The sequence below is a fragment of the Papaver somniferum genome, chromosome 11 (genome assembly GCF_003573695.1).
Source record: "Papaver somniferum cultivar HN1 chromosome 11, ASM357369v1, whole genome shotgun sequence".
Classification (NCBI taxonomy): Eukaryota; Viridiplantae; Streptophyta; class Magnoliopsida; order Ranunculales; family Papaveraceae; genus Papaver; species Papaver somniferum.
Genome location: NC_039368.1, coordinates 22,497,819 through 22,518,434, shown reverse-complemented (window position 1 = coordinate 22,518,434; position 20,616 = coordinate 22,497,819). Strand labels below are relative to the sequence as shown.

General features: G+C 38.1%; 1 protein-coding gene across 1 annotated transcript; it reads right to left on the bottom strand.

Annotated features, from left to right (window-relative positions):
- Positions 1–402: 402 nt before the first annotated feature.
- Positions 403–1,311, bottom strand: LOC113323343 (calcium-binding protein CML42-like). Its single transcript, XM_026571631.1, has one exon. It carries the CDS (start codon positions 1,165–1,167, stop codon positions 616–618), a length of 552 nt encoding a protein of 183 aa, XP_026427416.1. The 5' UTR covers positions 1,168–1,311; the 3' UTR covers positions 403–615.
- Positions 1,312–20,616: the final 19,305 nt, after the last annotated feature.

Below are 20,616 nucleotides of genomic sequence, written 5' to 3'. Positions count from 1 at the left end.
CTCAATGTACCGGGAAAAATTCCATGAGGAAAATGAACGACCCAACTTTGAATGACTCGGACAGGGAATGAGTAAAGTGGATACCATTCCTTATGTCACGTGGTATTTCTCCCGGAAGTTTAAATCATTTTCTTTAGCCCTATGCGCCAGAGATTAACTAGTCAATGCATCCCTACATCAAGTCTTCCCATAAGTACAAAGAATCTAAGATAACTGAAAGGACCAACCACATGTGCATTCACATGTCTCCAACATCGTTGAGCCCCACACATATGCCATGTTGTGAGCAATATGGGTTCATTTTCCAACAAGGAATCTGTTCGTTCTGGTTTTATTTGATTTCTTCTCATCCATTTCTTCTGCTACTTCTTCCTTACAAAATCCGGCCTTATAAAATGAAGATTATAAACAAAACTGCGAAAATTTATATGCTCTGAAACAAAATGAGACTTTTGTTTTGTCCCATCAACATGATTCAATAATTTTGATACCCCTAGAAAAATGAAGCACAAATGCAGCAGCACTAACACCAAATCTGTGCACAATTACTCCAATCTAAGAATTCCTGATTTACATAAAAGTTACAAAAAAAAACAGAAATATGAAAACAAAAGTTTAAGCTGCAGTTGATCGAATGGTAACATTTTGCATCATGTTCTTAAACTCAGAGAAATCTACACGCCCATCTTGGTTTTGATCAACAGAAATGATCATCTGTTGAACTCTATCCATTTCTTGTGCTTCAGGTAAACCTAGTTTATCTAACACCACTTGTAATTCCGCCGCCGATATATACCCGTCGCCGTCTTCATCGAATACCTTAAACGCTTCTGCCAAATCTGCTTCCTCCTGTGCCGCTGGATCACTCAAATCATCCTCTGATCCGAAAAATGTATGTCCTAGAGATAGGTGCAACGTTTCAAAATCTTCAAATTCGAGACCTGTATTGCCCGGTTTAACGTAACATAGAACTGTGGATTCAAGCTCAGATTGGTCCGCTTCTAGGCCGAGTTGTTCTAATGCTTGGCGTAGCTCTTCCAGAGTAATCATGCCGTCACCGTTTGCGTCAAAAACATCGAAGATTCTGCGTAGTCTAAGACAATTAAGACTAGGACTACGGAGACGGAAAGACGATGATGGTCCGCCGAGGCTTGGCTCTACTTCCATGGCGTTTTCCAAAATGTTTCTTATCTGCGCCAAATCGGACCGGACAAACGGAACGGCTCCGAATTTCGGCTACAGACAAGGTTTGTGAGGAAACAATCAATACGAAGCAGAATTATTGAAGTAGCTAACAAATGAGATGGGAGAAGAAGAATTTATAAAGAAAATGAGAGGACGACTATTTCTTTGGTTTAAATTATTGGAAGGTGATGGGAGTTGAAAAAATAAAAAAAATCTAATTATGCGAAAGAAAATGTGAGAACACAATTGAAGAGGCAACAAAGAAGGCGGAATTTTGATAGAAGACTTTGATTCTCGTCTTTAGGGTAGCAGATATTCACGGACTTTGACCTTTCAGAGACGAAATAAAGAATGGCCCGAAGTTCTTGACCATTAATTTTCTTGCATACTAGGAATTTGATTGTTAACCAGTAATTCAACTTTTATTACAGCACATACACCGTAAGTACAACAGGGCTTAGATTTTTATGGCTTAAGACCAGAGAACTCGTCCACACGCATACAACTTCAAAGATTTAGAGTCTGTTACTCTGTTTAGTCAACATCATAAACTCATCAAAAGATTATATCTAGCTCCATCAATACGGCCATTTCTTTCCTTCCAACATTCCCACAGGATAGCACAAGGGATCATGGGCCAAATGGATTTGCTGCTGAACGTTGCCAGTGGTGACCCGAGAGACTCCACAGGCGTTGGTGAAGTTACTCCAAATGGAGTGCACAAAGTCGCAACGTAGAAGAAGATGCTGCATAGTTTTTTTTTTTCCTCCCAGAAATAAATTCATCCCAGGCGCAAGAGTGGTGAGGGGAGACTAGTTTTGTTGCAAGGGGAGACTTCGTATATATGCCCCAAGGTAATGTATAGACTGTAGAATTTGTCTAAATCTCAAAATACAGGTTTCTAAATTATTGGCTTTATGGAGGGAAGTCGGTTTGGGATTTTAATTCTCAAGTTTCGGTTTGTTTCCTAGTTTACATGATTTCCCTTTTCCCAGTCCTTAGGTTTTTATTGAAGCATATATAAAAATGCTCAGTATATATACATTTTCAACACGGGAAAAGATATATTTTTTTTGCCAATCACCAAGTGGTCTGGTGGTTGGCATGCTCCCTCCCACTGCGGAGGTAGGGATTCGAACCCTGTAATTGTTGAAATCCACTCCAATTTAAGGAGTTTGGATGTAGTCTAGGGACCACTAATCTAAGACATCAAAAGAAAAAAACGAAAAAAGAGCAAGGATAAAAGAAAAAAGTTGTGGATTGAACTTAAGTTTTATTAGGTGCTGGGCGAGCCCAAGGCGCCCAGATAATTTTTTTTTTTTTTTTTTTTTGGCTCATAGTGTTTCGCCTTGGGGCGTTTTATTGCTAGGCGCTCCTTGTGCGCTAGGCGAGTGCCTAGATCTTCTCTGATAACATATGCTTGAACTTTAAAAGGCACACGAAGACTATTCAAAGAAAATCAGCATCTTCAAAAGGAACACGAAGACTATTCAAAGAAAATCAAAATCACCTCAAAAAGTTGCAAACAAGTGACCTGTTGAAGAAGGTGTTATTGAGATTACTAGGAATCAACCTGTTAAAATCACCTCAAGCGTTGCAAACGAGAGGCCTGTTGAAGAAGGTGGTGACATTGACACCACTAGGGATCGACTACTTAAAAATCCAAAAAACACATCTGAAGAAAGATCAGACAAGGACAATCCGGATTATAATAGTGCTCATCTGAAGAGAGAGTTAAAAGAAGATTAGGAAACCACTAACTTACTCAAAAAGGCATCATTTAGGATTACTGTTCAAGTGAACTGAAAAGTTTGTGGACCAAAAGTAGTAAATAGGGCCCACGGATCAGGCCCATTATAAGATAAAATTTTCAGATATATTAAACCTTTATTCATTACTTTGAGATATCTCATATCAGAATTGAAAATACAATTATGATGATCCATGCAATAACCCCTATAATTCTCAAGATACTTTGTGGATGCATCTGTTAAAAACTAGGTAGTGACAGCGTGAGAAAATAACTTACCATTTGTATCTACAATAGATACATTGAGATAGTTTATCTTATTTGTAGAGTACCTCTTATCTTTTGCATTCCACCTTGTATTGTACCTTTTGGGTAGAGTCTTAATCCTTTCTTCTTCTTCCAAGGAGGACTTGACCAGTTTTTCCTGTATTTGGGCCTGCTAAGATCACATGAGTGTTTATCAGATATTCTAAAATAAAGAAAGTTGAGGCTTTTGTGAGATCCGTTCTAGAGAACATAAGTTATTAGAGTCTTGATTCTCAATTTTCCATTTTTCAGGTGAACTCTGTTTATCAGTAGGAAATCTAATATTGGACATATCCTAATAACCAGACATTTGCTTACGAGAGTTTCTTGACTTATGACATATTCGAGAAGAATCTTGAATATTTTTGTCACATTTTTTTTGGCTAGTGGTATGCCTAGGATCAGTTGATATGTTGACAAGCTTTTCACCTCCTTAATTACAAAGGAAAACAAATTTTGGAGGTTACTAATATGTTTCTTCCTATGAAAACATTCAAGTATGAGATAACCTTTTTTACCACAATGAGGACAGAAATTCAAGGTATCAGATTGTACACTTAGATCATCAAATGTTCCCTTGGAAGAAGTTGTTTTTTGATGAGAATTTCTCATTTGTTTCCCATCTTAATGTAAGTAACTTTTTCAACCCTTAGACATTGTTCTTGATCCAAGAACATTGCCAGATGTTATTGAAGAATTACACTTTAAGGCGGTATTCTCATCTCCCAAGGATCTACACTGCTTCTGAGATGAGAGAAAATTGGGCTCAACTTTATCTTTTAATAGGCGAAGCTTATCCATCTCATACGTATGAGACTCAATAATATTTTTTTCTCTAGCAATTACTTTTCTGACAGTATCCTCAATAGTGTCAACTTTCAGTATCTCATATTAAAAGGTCTTGCCTCTCCTTACGCTTGTGTTGTTAAAGACTCAGAGAGTTATAACAGTTTCCCGGTGACTAAAATAAATCTCCCTGGAAACCTACATATAGTTCCAGCTGACAAAGGTTCTAACCTTGAGGCTATTGAGATCGGTACTCCAGGTAATAGAAAGTTAATTGTTGGCTTCCGACAAAATCTTCTTCTCCGGCAGTTTTTCTGAAGCGGTGGTTTATAACAGTATTCCAGCAGGAGTAGATGGGGATTCAGATGACCTAGTTATAAGTCAAGTCTCCTCATTTGACTTGGGACTTGTCCTGGAGTATGTGGATTACGGGCTTTTCTGGAATTTTTTAGCCTGTTGGAACTTATTTTACATGTGTGGTATCGGCCAAAACATTGACTGGTCCTCTACTGTCAACATTTGGTCGGAACAGAGTCAAAGCTTGGGTGGTAAAATTCAAGGGATGGGTCAAGTCAATACTTGTACTAGTAAGGTCAATGGGGTGGTCAAGTTAATAGTTGGAGATGCCAGTAACGGCTTGCCCTGTTCATAAACCTATATGTATTTTTCTACTATCTACTTCTATGGTTCGGGTATTCTTGTGCATATGGATGCTGCGGTGATCTATTTTTTCACAATCTTAAGTCCACTTGTTAGGGATTGAGACAAATGATAAGAACTGGTTTCTACCTATGAGAACCTCTTCTAAGCTGAGCTATCTTATTCATATCCATGAAATAAAAAAGGTTATTGTTCCATGTGATATGGATTTTTATTGTCTTGGTTGGATTTTCAAAATCAAATTTGCTCGTAAGGATGTGTGTAGAGCCTACCACTACAGTGTAGTTAAAAACGATGAATTCTGTAGGCAGATAGAACTTGATCTCTATTGGTTCTCTCGAGAGTTGAAGTGTTTAGGTAATCTGGAGCCTAGAAAGTATGATATATCTTGTATTATTACCTTGGAGGGTGAAGTTGGTATCTGGCATACTACTTACTATGTTTATTTGTTGAGAATGTGCGTTATGTTGGATGAAGATGACCACTGGATAGTGACGATTGAAAGAAGTATGGTTAGGTACAAACACAACCACTATCTATTTTCTCGTGATCGTAAATGCCTAGGTAAGTTGATTTCGAAGAAGTATGTTGCAACTCGTATGCTTACTGTGGAGGGAGAATTTGATTTACTGGTGTGTTGTTCTAAATACTTATGGAGTAGTTACTTTAACTTGGATGATTTCTATCATTGGTTAATGATATTTATGAGAAACAACTACTTAGTGCAAGTTGAAGATTGTAGTGACCTGGATCATGTTTGGTACTGTTGTGAGACAGGTAAGAATATGAATACTGTGTTAGTCACCTAGGGTTTTTATAATACTCTTCATCTTGTAGTTACTAGTGTTTATACCGTTAGAAAAATTTGTCTCGACATTTATTTGTTTTCTCGAGAATGGAATGGTATCTTTATCCTGGTCCACAATGAGAATGTTATGTGTTATGTGACCAATCTGAAGAGTGGGATTATTTTATGGCTTATGTTCTCTTATAGCCTGTTGGCTGATTATTTCAGAGGTTTATTTAGTGGTGTGCTTGTAAGGATGGCAAGTTTTTCTGGTTAGTCGTACGTCTCTGTGGTTCATTGTGTTCTCGGCATGTTGATGAGGCTTTTAGATTTGAAGCTTATCTCTGGTTTCCTTTGGGTCTTCACTGGTTTTTGCATCATCTCTTTGGGATGGTTGTTCTTGGAGGTTCGTTTTTGAATCATTCTACTCTATTGATTCCTTGGAATGATTTGCTGGTCTTCAGTTTGCTCTTATGTTGGCCATATCTCGTTGTCAGACCTTTAAGCCAGTTATCACCTACGGGGCTTGGGTTGTTAGTTCTTATGTTTGGTATAAGTGTAAGATGATTTTTGTATTTAACCATAAGTGGTTTGGATGGATGTTTTAGTAATTTGGGTCTTCTTCTAGGCAGGTTTTCGAGGAATTTTCCACTATGTTCTTTTTTTCCAATCAGTCTTTTGGCACTCTTCTGTTTGGAGGGAACATGTCTTGGTTCATCTTTGTTAGTCATCATTCTCTTTGGAGGTATAATGCACCTTTGTATGTAACGCGTGGCTCATTTATGAGAATTAAACGTCAATATACCTACGTCTTGAAACACTAGTGATGAATATTAGATATAGTTGTGAGATATCTTCAACTATGTTTATCAAAAGAATAGGCATCTCAAAGAGACCTCGTGAAACAATCATCCTTGATGAAGAAGACATCAAAGAGGAAAGTTCCTTGCAAGGTGCCTTAAGAAAAAGGGTGGCTATGATGAAAGAACAAAATTCCTGGTATATAAAATTTATAAAGGATCTAACAAATTCTTGCAATAATTCTAAGGTTGAAATTGCAAATCTTCAATTGCAATTGAATCACCTGATTGATGGTCAAACCAAGATCCTTAAGAAACCAGAAGAAGCTCATCACTGAATGTGAGAAACCAAAAGAATCTCATCACCAATGTTAGAAATCTCGGTATTTTGTCCAGATTGTAAACCGAAAGGTTGAAATCCTAACTCACGAACATGGTTTCTCCACTGTTAAAACGGGTCAAGGATCACAATGACTCGTTTTGTGATGGAGTGCTTGAAAGGTATGGAGAGATCGATGAAGTATGAGTCTGGTTGCTAGGTTTTGAATGCTTTTATTAGTTGTTCTCTTCGTCCTTTTACTATTTAACTCCTTCTAAGAATTTTATTCTTATTGTTAATGGACGAACACTAGTTTTTGGATTAGTTCTTATGTGATACATTAGCTATTCCAAATACTATCATCTTGCATGTTTAAAGTTTATTTAATTAAATTTTATTTTGGAAGATGACTACCAATACCTAATCTTCATGGATTATATATATATATATATATATATATATATATATATATGTATGTATTACTTATTTTGTGAGATTTGTTATTTGCTATCATATTCTGGTGATTACAACATATATTTCATATTTTCTTGTAAGTTAAGCTCTTAACTCTTGCAAAAGAGAAGTAAACTATTTTGAGAATGACAATATTGATCTCTTCACAATTATACTTTGGTGAATATACTACTAGTGGATTTTGTAATATGTTCTTTGGGAATCTATTTACTTCCTTGATTGCGTAACTGATAGACACATTTTTGTGTCTAATTTGTCCTCAATGTCCGTATTGTTGGAACTTTATTTTTGTACTAATATTGTGTTTTTATGTATTTTTAGGAAATAAACATTTTTGGAAAATTCGGCTCGAAAAGGTGCCCGAGGCACCCTTGGAGGACATTTGTTATTAGGACTCTCGTTATTGGTTAAGGGGCAGCTCAATTACTAAGGGGCACCTCAGGTCACCCCCAAGGCATCTTCTATTCGCACCCCAGTTCAGGATAGGGGGCATATCATCTTCAACCTTTTTGAATTTCAAATTTTGGCGGGAAAAAATTGTTCTTGAACTGCCGTGACTAGGGTTGAGGATTTGAAGGTGTTCCAGTGAGATTCAATGGCCCAAATTAAATGGGTCTGTTCCTAGGGCCTAGATAGAGCTGGTATGAGTGTTGGATTCGGTCAAAATTGGTTAGATAACCGGTGGGAATCAAATCAAGGAAAATATTCTAAAATAGGAAAAATATTCTATTCTTGAAATTCTTGGATGGAAGAGACATTCATGGATTGATTCTATTGGCTGGAAACAATACCTACAGCTCAGGGATGACGCGTGAGAAGAGATAAAACAGGGAACAATCCGTAACAAATCAGAGAATTAAAGAAAAAAAATATCGGGAATATTTTCATTCACTGCCGAGTAATGGGAAGATTTTTTGGATTAATGAGAAGTTATTCTTGGTCCAAAGGTGTATAAATATAACTCTTGGGTTAGCATAGAGGGTGTCGAGAGTTTGGGTCGAGAGGAGGTCCAGAGAAGCAGAAATCAAGAGTTGATGAAACTCTGTTGTTGCTGCTGCTGATGATGAAGAACACCAAGAACACGAAGAACGGACCTGCAACAGCAGTCGTTTTTCTACAGTAATAACGACTCACACCTGTGGGTCGTACATCAAGCAGTCTTATTTTCCACAGCGTTTGTGACACAGCGGCAACAGTCTTATTTTGTCACTGAGGGTCGTAGGTCTCTGGTTTTATTGTATTTCTCATATTCTCATCATTTGTAAACCATTTTTGAGCCATAATAAATTATTTTGAGAGCATTTTTTACTATGATGAGCTGAATCCCTCGTAACCAAGGCAATGGAGGAAGCTATTCACGCAACATAAATGGGTAACTATTTCATTTAATTATATAATTCACCTAATCGCTGCTTTTGCAGAGCTTTAAAATATTTGAATGATTGTCTTAATTATTTGTTATTCAGTTTGATAGCTTATGCTTGGTTTAATCTCTTGATAATCTATGCTTAAGGTTTACAAATAATGTTTGAGAATCTGTATGATTGATAGTGAATTAAAGATAAAAGAGGACTTAAGAATTGAATAGAGTTTTGAAATATTTATCATTCAATTTTGCATAATAGTGGAATCTAGTGTCTTGGTTACCTCTCGCACCCCTTGTTAATAATTTTGTATATAATTTTATTAAATCTTTAAATTTAATCTTCACAAGTCCGAGAGTTTGAACCTCATTACTACAACCACGAAAAATCATTAATCAGTAACGGCCAAGGAATAAGCGGTGAACTTTAATATCTAAGTTCGTACATGGCTATTGAAGTTATACTTCTTATGTTGAGTCATATCACACTAATTATTTTCTTGTTCGTAACTGGCGTAGAAAATAGTTTTTGTCGATGATTATTATTCTCACGAAAATCTTGTATCTTAGTGCCTCTAACATTAAGATCACTATTTTTAACTTCTTTGTTCGTAACTGGTGAGAAGAAAAAAGATTTTGGGATACCTATTTACTTTGTTCGTAACTGGTCAGTAAATTTGCATGTATAAGGAAAATCCTTCTCTGGGAATTAGAATTAAGCTCGCTTATGTTGTTCTTTCGGAAATGACATCAAATGTGTTGAACTTATGCTTAATGGTAATGAATTAGTTAGGAGAGCGGATGTGGAATTATAGGAGATTCTTGTACCTTTATGTAATACCCCGATATTCGGCAGTGATTGGCCGAATGGACTATAAGTAATGGTTTTTTTTTTCCTAACACCGAGGCCTGATGGGTTCACTTGAATGAGTTGTGGAAAAAAACTTCTCAGTTAAGCGTGCTCGGGCGGGAGTAGTCACAGGATGGGTGATCTCCCGGGAAGCTTCTGCTGGATGACCGCAGTAGTGCCGTTTAAAATCCCACACTGCTGGATAACCGTAGTGGGTAAGTGGGAACAATATGGGTGTTAGTTTGGATACAACTAGGGGTCGTTTGCTTGTGCTTGGGTGGGGGATTATGCTGGGGGATTATGCCAGATACTCCTCTCATAGGAGACAAGGAACTTCTACATTATACCAAGGCTTTTTCAGCACAATTGCCTCTAGAGTTGGCAGAAAACTATGCAGTTAAGCGTGCTCATACGGGAGCAATTCAGGGATGGGTGATCATCCGGGAAGTTTCTGCTGGATTACCACAGTAATGCCCGTTGAAAACCCCACACTAATGGATGACCGCAGTGGCTAAGTGGGGACAATATCGTTGGAGGGACGGGTCATTACAAATGGTATCAGAGCCGACGGCGGTTCACCTGCCGAGGGTGGGACGGTACGTTAGGAGGGTTGTTCCAGGTGCTTCTCATGAGGGTCAGGGAACGTCAACGATCTGAGCTTGTATATATATTCCGGAGCCAAGGACGACTCCAATTTAAGGTGGTGGTATTGTAATACCCCGATATTCGGTAGTGGTTTGCCGAATGGAATATAAGTAATTATTTGTCCTTTCCTAACACCGAGGCTTGATGGGTTCACTTGACTGAGTTGTGGAAAAAAAACTTCTCAGTTAAGCGTGCTCGGCCGAGAGTAGTCACAAAATGGGTGACCTCTCGGGAAGGTGCTGCTGGATAACCAGAGTGGGTAAGTGGGAATAATATTGGTGCTAGTTGGGATACAACTAGGGATGTTTCGTTTGTACTCGGGTGGGAGAGTATGCTGGGGTGTTTTTCCATATACTGGTCTCACAAGAGGCAAGGAACGTCTACATTATATCGAGGCCTTTTCAGCATAATTGACTCCAGAGTTGGCAGAAAACTCTGCAGTTAAGCGTGCTCGGACGGGAGCAAACCAGGGATTGGTGACCTCTCGGGAAGTTGCTGCCGAATGACCGCAGCGATGCCCGTTGAAAACCCCACACTGCCGGATAACTGCAGTGGCTAAGTGGGGACAATATCGGTGGAGGGACGGGTCATTACACTTTATATCTCCTTGACACGTTCTCTGGATCAAAGCCGGTTTGAGACTTACTTGGTGCTTGAGTCTCATCAGTATCACCATAACCTTGATAAATTATGGATTCAGGGTGCATGGGAACACGATACAAATCTTGAAATAAGTGTTGTTAATATTCTTGAGGAGTTTGCTACAACGGTTGCTGGAATGGTTGAGATGCTGATGATCTTGAGGCAATTGGGGGTGGGGGAAATTGGGGTATACATATTCGATTGCCTAATTACTTCCATGTTCACACCACCACCTAGAGTCATTATGTCAGTCAGCAAATGACTACACAGACGTGCAGGAGTTGTATCCAAGCCAATATTTTCATCACCACCACGTGCTACTTGAGTATCTAATACTTGGTTTGGAGTAGAAATTTCTGGTACCTCCTGCATAGAACGACGTATCAAACTTCTTTCACTTCGACGACTTCGCTGACTTCGACTGGGACTCATTCCTCCTCCACTGGGACTCATTCCTCTAACACTGGGACTCATGCCTCTATTACTACATGAACCATCATTTCCGTAAAATCATTGACTCATGTCAAACATCATGCTTTCCCTCACTTTTTGCAACTCATCCAAGTGGAATTTCTGAAATCCATGTAATAGAGCATGATAATCGTTCAACTGGGTATGATACTGCTCCGGTGTAGTATTGACCCCCCAGTATAGATAATTCCGATCAAGTGCACTAGAAGGAATTAGATAAGTAAAAATCTCTCCAGATGTGGTGGATATAGTCTGTACTGTAATACCCCGATATTCGGCGGTGGTTGGACGTATGGAATATAAGTAATGGTTTGCCCTTTCCTAAGACCGAGGCCCGATGGGCTCACATGACTGAGTTGTGGGAAAAACTTCTCAGTTAAGCGTGCTCGGCCGGGAGTAGTCACAGAATGGGTGACCTCTCTGGAAGCTTCTGCTAGATAACCGCAGTAGTGCCGTTAAAAATCCCACACTGCTGGATAACCACAGTGGGTAAGTGGGAACAATATTGGTGCTAGTTGGGATACAACTAGGGATGTTTCGTTTGTACTCGGGTGGGAGAGTATGCTGGGTTGTTTTTCCAGATACTGGTCTCACAAGAGGCAAGGAACGTCTACATTATACCGAGGCCTTTTCAGCACAATTGACTCCAGAGTTGGCAGAAAACTCTGCAGTTAAGCGTGCTCGGGCGGGAGCAATCCAGGGATTGGTGACCTCTCGGGAAGTTGCTGCCGGATGACCGCAGCGATGCCCGTTGAAAACCCCACACTGCCGGATAACCGCAGTGTCCAAGTGGGGACAGTATTGGTGGAGAGACAGGTCGTTACAAATGGTATCAGAGCTGACGACGGTTCACCTGCCGAGGTTGGGAAGGTACACTGGACGGGTTTGGTCCAGGTGCTTCTCATGAGGGGCAGTGAACGTCGGAGATCTGGGCTTGTATATATATTCTGGAGATGAGGACGAGTCAAATTTAAGGTGGTGTTATTGTAATACCCCGGTATTCGGCAATGGTTGTCCGAATGAAGTATGATTAATGGTTTGTCCTTTCCTAACATCAAAGCCTTTTCATCACAATTGGCTCCAGAGTTGGCAGAAAACTCTGCAGTTAAGCGTGCTCGGACGGGAGCAATCAGGAATGAGTGACCTCCCGGGAAGTTGATGCTAGATGACAGCAACGATGCCCGTCGAAAACCCCACACTTCTGTATAACCGCAGTGGCTAAGTGGGGGGCAGTATCAACGGAGGGCGGGTCATTACAAATGGTATCAGAGCCGACGACGATTTACTTGCCGAGGGTGGGAAGGTACACTGGACGGGGTTGGTTCTGGTGCTTATCATGAGGGGTAGGGAGCGTCGGAGATCTGGGATTGTATATATATTCTGGAGCCGAGGGCGGCTCCAATTTAAGGTGGTGGTATTGTAATACCCCGATATTCGGCAGTGGTTGGCCGAATGAAGTATATGTAATGGTTTGTTATTTCCTAACACCGAGGCCTGGTGGGATCACTTAACTGAGTTGTGGGAAAAACTTATCAGTTAAGCATTCTCGGCCGACAGTAGTCACAAAATGGGTGACCTCTCGGGAAGATGCTGGATATCTGCACTAGTGTCGTTAAAAATCCCACACTGCTGGATAACCGCAATGAGTGAGTGGGAACAATATTGGTGCTAGTTGAGATAAAACTAGGATGTTTCATTTGTGCTCGGGTGGGAGAGTATGCTAGGGTGTTATGACATATACTGGTCTCACAAGAGGCAAGGATCATCTACATTATATCGAGGCATTTTCAACACAATTGGCTCTAGAATTGGAAGAAAACTCTGCAGTTAAGTGTGCTCGAGATAGAGAAATCCAGGGATGGGTGACCTCTCGGGAAGTTACCGCCGGATGACCGTAGAGATGCCCGTTGAAAACCCCACACAGTCGGATAATCACTGTTGCTAAGTGGGGACAATATCGGTGGAGGGACGGGTCATTACAAATTGTAATACCCCGACATTCAGAATTTGTTGGCCGAATGGTATATAAGTAATGATTTGTCATTTCCTAACACCAAGGCTTTTTCAGCATAATTGGATCTATAGTTGGAAAAAAACTCTGCAGTTAAGCATGCTCGAGAGGGAGCAATCCAAGGATGGGAGTCCATCCGGGAAGTTACTGCTGGATTACCGCAGCGATGCCTGTTGAAAACCCCACACTGCAGGATAACCACACTGGCCAACTGGGGGCAATATCGGTGGAGGGACATGCCATTAAAAATGGTATCAGAGCCAATGACCGGTCACCTGCCGAGGGTGGGAAGGTACGCTGGACGAGGTTGGTCCAGGTGCTTCTCATGAGAGGCAGGGAATGTCGGAGATCTGGGCTTGCGAATATATTCTGGAGCCGAGAGAGGCTCCAATTTAAGGTAGTGGTATTGTAATACCCCGATATTCAGAAGTGGTTTGCCGAATTGAGTATAAGTATTGGTTTGTTCTTTCCTAACATTGAGGCCTTTTCAACACAATTTGCTCCATAGTTAGAAGAAAACTATGCAGTTAAGCGTGCTCGGGCGGGAGCAATCCAGGGATGGGTGACCATCCTGGAAGTTACTGCTGGATTACCACAACGATGCCCGTTGAAAACCCCACACTGCCGGATAACCGCAGTGGCCAAGTGGGGACAATATCGGTGGAGGGACGGGTCATTACATGTACATACCAAAAAAATGGTGGTATAGTTGACGATGAACTTTGATAAGGATATGCAAATGCGTCACCCGTCTCTAGTGGAGGTTGGGAAAGAAGAAATTCATCGGCAAGTGGCATATTACTTAGAGCTGGAAAATCCATCCGACCCAAACTTTGCGGTTGCATAACAATATTGGGCTTGAAAATAATGTTAAACGAAAATAGGTACTCATTTCTGTTCATTGGCTCCAGGATAAATTCATCAGCTTGTTGCCAATGATAACCTTCCCTTACCAATTTCAAGTAGTTGTCTTCAGAAATCTCTTCACTTATATAGGGGTTGACGGCTATTACTGATCTTCTCTGCAACTGAAGAAGTTGTCTTTCACCATAATACCAAACACCTTTTTCAGAAATATGGATGTATAACACGATCATTTTAAGGATTAACTCTACCATTCTCTGATCTTGTTCTTCTTCGAACTCAGGGATTGCTTTATACGGCTGGATGACAAGGTTAAGGTTTGTTCTACACAACTGCTGAATCTTATGAACATTATCAGTATGTTGACCATCTTCAATCTGTTCTGGTTGCCAATTCTCGAAATCGTGCTTCAGTATGACCGGAAAAACATTGGTGTGATTCTTAAGAGAAGGTTCTGAAACACGAAAATATATATACCACCAATACTGAAATAATAACATTATTGGTTAGTAATTTTTTCATGTGAAAATAACAAACAAATAGTGTGAAAAATATCGGTTTTTACCTCTGAAAAAGAGGGGGGTCAAACAACCACACCCAATATTTTTCTTAGCAATCTGTATGGACAAACTCCAATATACTTTTAAGAGAATCAACTAGTCAGTCAGACTCAATCTTATTAAAAGTATATCAAAGAGTTATATCTCACTTTCTCGATTCAATACTTACTCAAGAAAATATAAATCTGCGAGTCTAATTGAATGAAAGAGAAATCACTTGAACAGTACCAAATACCAATGTTCAAGGATCAATCAAGTTCAATGAACAACCAAAGGTTGGATTTTCCAAATGATCGATTCAACACACAACCTGTAATATTTCGATTATATACAAAAATATAATGCGGAAAAGAAATAACACAGACACCATAAGTTCTGTTAACGAGGAAACCGCAAATTCAGAAAAACCCCGGGACCTAGTCCAGATTGAACACACACTGTATTAAGCCGCTACAGACACTAGCCTACTACAAACTAATTTCGGTCTGGACTGTAGTTGAACCCTAATCAATCTCACACTGATCCGAGGTATAGTTGAGCTCCTTACGTCTCTGATCCCAGCAGGATACTACGCACTTGATTCCCTTAGCTGATATCACCCACAACTAAGAGTTGCTACGACCCAAAGTCGAAGACTTTAATAAACAAATTTTTATCACACAGAAAAGTCTACGATAATAGATAAATATGTCTCCCATAGAAATACCTACGAGTTTTTTTTTCCGTCTTTTGATAAATAAAGGTGAACATGAACCAATTGATAACCCGAACTTATATTCCCGAAGAACAGCCTAAAATTATCAGTCACCTCACAATAATCATAATCGACTAGCGAAAGAAGATATTGCGGAATAACAAACGATGAGACGAAGATGTTTGTGACTTCTTTAATATCTTGCCTATCGGAGAAATCAATCTCAATCCAATCTTACGATTATACTTAGTACGATAGAAACAACAAGATCATATCACACAACTACAAGAAAGTAGTATCGGTCTGGCTTCACAATCCCAATGAAGTCTTCAAGTCGTTAACCTACGGGGTCTTGGTAGAAACCTAAAGTTAAAGGAGAATCGACTCTAGCTAATACAACTAGTATCACACAGGAGGTGTGGGGATTAAGTTTCCGAGTTGCTAGAGTTCTCCTTTATATAGTCTTTGAAATCAATGTTAGCTTAGTAACAAAGCATTCAATATTCACCGTTAGATGAAAACCTGATTAGATTCAAGCTAATATCTTTGAACCGTTAGATGGAAACTTAGCTTGTTATACACAAATGAAATGCACGTTTATTTAGGTTTGTGTAACCATACCCAAACATGTACATCTAGTTGGTTCAACAGTAGTTAACCAAATGGTTAGCCATATGAGTAATTTCATATCAACCATATTCTTCTTTACCATAACTAGTTCAAATAACTCAAATGAACTAGTTAGAGAGTTGTTCAATTACTTAGATATTATAGAAGTATACAAGACACAATCGAAGAAAAAACGATTTGGTTCACTCGAATCGATTCATGAACTTTATAGCCACGGTTTGCAAACTTGCATTCCTTAGTTTATATAAGTTTAAGTTCACGAATAATCGTTTTTAGAAAATAACCAACTTAAGTAAGCATACTGGTATGCAGATTTAAGTACCCGGAATAAGTTTGTTTTCAGTTCACAAACTCCAACAGAAGTTCAAGGGATGTGAACTTCCGACAGTACGCGGACTCTAGTTCCGGTTTTCCTGAGAATAAAAGTACGCATACTTTGGTTCAAGGAATAAGGACTTATACACGTATGAGTTACCACACGATGTTTATATCCAACCATGGTTATATAATCTAAACTCTCATTTCAATCATTGAAACATTCTCAGAGGACGTTATATAGTTGTTGTTCACACACTATTTTTCGTCAAAGCAATTTTAAAATAATTGAAACTTAATATGACTTTCGTCACTAGTAATGATGAACTTGGCCAAAGCGAAAGCTTACCACACATATTTCGAGAAATAGATAAGCGAGAAAAACTCGGCTCGAAATAACAAATGTGTATAATCCAAGTCTATATAGCAAAATGACTTTTGTATCATGATAGGAGATAGAGTAGATAGACTTTTGAACGATAGATAAGTTCAAGTCTCCACATACCTTTTAGTCGATGAAGTTCTACCAGTTCCTTGATTAGTTCTTCGTCTTTGTATGATGATCGCCATGGAGTCTTGAGCTCAACTACACTTTCTATCCTAGTCCGAGAACTTAGCTATAAGTAGACTAGAAATCAAGAATTACAGTTTTGATCACTAACATTGACAAACATGCTTGATATAGCAACGCATGCGAGTTCGACCAAGCAGTGCTCTAACAATCTCCCTCTTTTTCAATTTTAATGACAAAACTATCAATACATATGGAATACAAAAATAGATAAATAAAATTTTGTAGCTTCTCTTCCACATGCCTGATCTTCTTGGTTCTTCAATATTACTCGAAATCTTCGTCACTTCCAAGTACTCCAATGATCCCAAAGGTTTTAAGTTTAGTATCATCGTTGTTGAAAATCCGTAGCCATAACAATGAGGAAACAAGAATTCTCAATCATTGTTACACAGTGTCATAGTATATTACACAACATCAAAGTTCAATTGTATCACAACTTCGACAACAATACTATGGTTATATGTATCACTCCCCCTTAGTCAATACTTCGTCTCACATGGAAACCACTCCCCCTTACATAATGATCTGAAACCACATGTATTTGTAGTATGAGCTACACATTAATTCTCCCCCTTTTTGTCAATAAAATTGGCAAAGGTACGAAAACTAGTGGGATCCTAATGAAATTTCCATAGAGATATTTCATGACCAAAAGTAAGCACATATCAAATTTTTAGAAGCAATCATATATCCGAACTAAATGCTTTCATCAAGGAGTTTATAAAGATACAAGATAACCCCTATAATATTCCACAGCCGCACTCCCCACAAAGATTTGGCAATTAAGTGCAAGTTCAATTTAGAACTCTCCCCCATAAAATGTCATTCCCGAAAGAACAACAAGAGCGACCTTACTTTCACAAGAAAAGAAGGATTTATTTGGACATAACAAAACACATACAAATATGAATTTGAATCCAAAAATACTCAATTAAATTAACCACAAGTAGACCCATGATTAATTTAATCAGAAATGCTCAACATAAGAGAACTTACGGAGCCACACAATATATACATAAAATATGGATCAGGGAAGATCAATACTGCAGAATAGACAAGGATTCATTTTATTTTCCATTATTATTTGCACAATGACATACAATAGTGAAAAGATGAGGGTACCCAAATACACCACAATCTTTTTATTTTATCATAACCTATTCAATCTCTACCGTGTATAAACCTCTTGGAGCAACAATCACTTAAGGAATATTTCAACACAGTTTCCACTTGAAATAGGGTTAGTCTGGACTTGCCTAACACGTGAATAATTATATCATACAAGTGGAGAAATCCAATACACTTTGTGTGGTCGTCTATGGATATGTAATCGAGACAATAAAACAACAAAGTGTTCACTTGATAACCGAAACCTTATAAGATAAATATCAAGTGCCTAGTTAACGTGCAAGTGTAATTACTTTCATTATAATATAAAAACAATTATAATGCGGAAATAAAGTAAAGCACACACCAGAATTTTGTTAACGAAGAAAACTACAATCTTGTAGAAAAACCCCGAGACCTAGTCCATATTTGAATACTTAATGAATTAAGATGCTACAAAAAGTAAACCCGCAACTTCGTGTAGACACTACTAAGTAAACTTAAATCCTATTTACTCAGCTTCAACAGTATTCTTGTTTTGACAATATCTATATAGAACCGAAGTTCTATATAGATATTTGTTTTGATAATATCTAGCAGAACCAAAGTTCTCAATAGATATTTGATATTAGATATCCTAGCAGAACAGGCGTTCTTTTTAGGACTTAAATCTAATCTATCTTCGTAATGGTTCAATCTTTCAAGACAGGATTCCTTTGGATCGTATTCCAAACAGTAAAGGATAAACTGTTTGGTAACAAAACTCACTTTTTAATCATAATACCGAAATATATGATATAAGCGTAGTTAAGGATCTTCAATTTTAAGACTTGTTACCAGATCCGAAGTTCCTCTATTACAAGATCAAACAAGACAATGATTACCGAAATAATCAGTCTTGATTACAAGGATTATGATAGAATCGCAAACTACTTGTTGATCTTAAAAAGGGTTATGTTTATTAAAAATAAAAAACCTCTTTGATCCCCGAAACTCAAGTCACAACAAGTTACACCAAAAAAATCAAAACACAAGAACAGAAGTCTTCAAATCTTCAAAGACTTCAATGTTCGATTTAATCTTCAAAGTAACAACCTGCAAAAACAAACATGATTCCTTATTGATTTGTCGCACAGAACGGAGTCTGTTAACAATGGAAAATTAATGAATCTATCTTACTTGATCTTTGATCTAGTTTGAGTGAGCCTTATATCATAAGAGAAGGTTCTCAAGAATAACCAAACTAGGTGCAACGAAAGATTCAACAACCGTTAGTCAAACAAATCAATAATCGAAAACTGAAATAACAATGCAATCTTCTAGTTTCCCACCAACGGTACTAATAGAGCTTCCCAATACCAAATAAGACTTTAAACTGAGCGGTCATAAGAGATTTTTCCTAACTAGGTTACTCTCCTCTCCGAATAGGCGGCTACACCAGTAACAACACAATTGAGGAAGTTTGCTGTCACGAAGGATTAGTTTGCTAGAGATGCAAACTTAGGTATTTATAGATCAAGGAATTTTGGACACCAAGGAATTTCCAAAACCGAAAATATTCTCAAGATATGCAATAAATAGCAAAATTCGGTTTTCGTAATTTCTGTAAATAAGATGCTCAAATCTTAATGTTGACATTATTCACGTATCCATATTAACCAAATATATTTTAGGTATCTCTAATATTTCTAGAATAATAGAAAATTCGAAAATCTATATTTGGATAAATTTTTGTGTTAAAAACACAAAACGTGCTCAGATTGGGTTGAGATTTCCTGAGGCCGATTGCACATGTTCATAGGATCGGTTCCCCCAATACTAAAAACTTGTTGTACATGTTCATACCATTTCAGGTGATTACTTAAGATCTGTTTCACTAATAAAAGTCATACCAATACATAAGTCAGGTCTTTGTGAATAGTTTTACCAAGAACACAAATAAGTCATGAACGGTTATACTAATCACACATATTGGTTGTTCAAAAGATATGCAATGAATAACAATACCAATAACGCCTGGCGATCTCCTTTTCGATTCACAAACCAAGTTCATGAATTTACTTCCTTAGAACGCATGTAAAGCATTGTTCCCTGGGATGAATCCTCACCTTTACCCATATACATAGTCATAATAACATCCAAAAGATTATGTCGATGTCATATCTATGAAGTTCTAAAGATAAACATTATAACGTGATTCAATAAATTCCTTAGCACTTTGATCATAATAGTATAACTTTGCATGTTATGTTTTCAATTTAAAATATTTGAAAGACACAAGATAGATATGGAACAAGTCAAGTCATAGTTACTAACCTCAAGCTGAAGGATGATGTCTTTGTTGTCTTCAATCCATCTTCAGTTCTTTGTGAGTAACTGGAGCACAATATTTCTATCATTTCCAGTCTAACCTGTCGAAGTTGACTGTAGTTTACATAATAGCAACTCGAGTTTTAGAACTAAAAATGACAACCAATCTTGACATACCAAAGCTTGGTGGGTTCAACCGAGCAGTGCTCTAAAAAATAGACATAATCCTCATAAACAAAAGTTCATCCTATTTTCCATCAATATTTGCATAATGACATATAATCGGCTTAAAAATTTTGTAATGTCAAAAGTTCATTCATTCTTTTATCAATACATGCATATCAACATACGAAAGACTTAACTTTTGACAAGGTATGGGAAAATCATAGTTCATGGACGCAAACACACATATCCCATAACAAATTGCAATATATAAAACCATAAAGATTAATACTGCGAAAATCATCTTCCAAATAACTTAGAATTTAAATAAATAAATCTAAAAGCATGAAG

Bases quoted from the DNA above. Each gene is read 5' to 3' on its own strand.
- LOC113323343 (XM_026571631.1), bottom strand. From the start codon at position 1,167: ATGGAAGTAGAGCCAAGCCTCGGCGGACCATCATCGTCTTTCCGTCTC.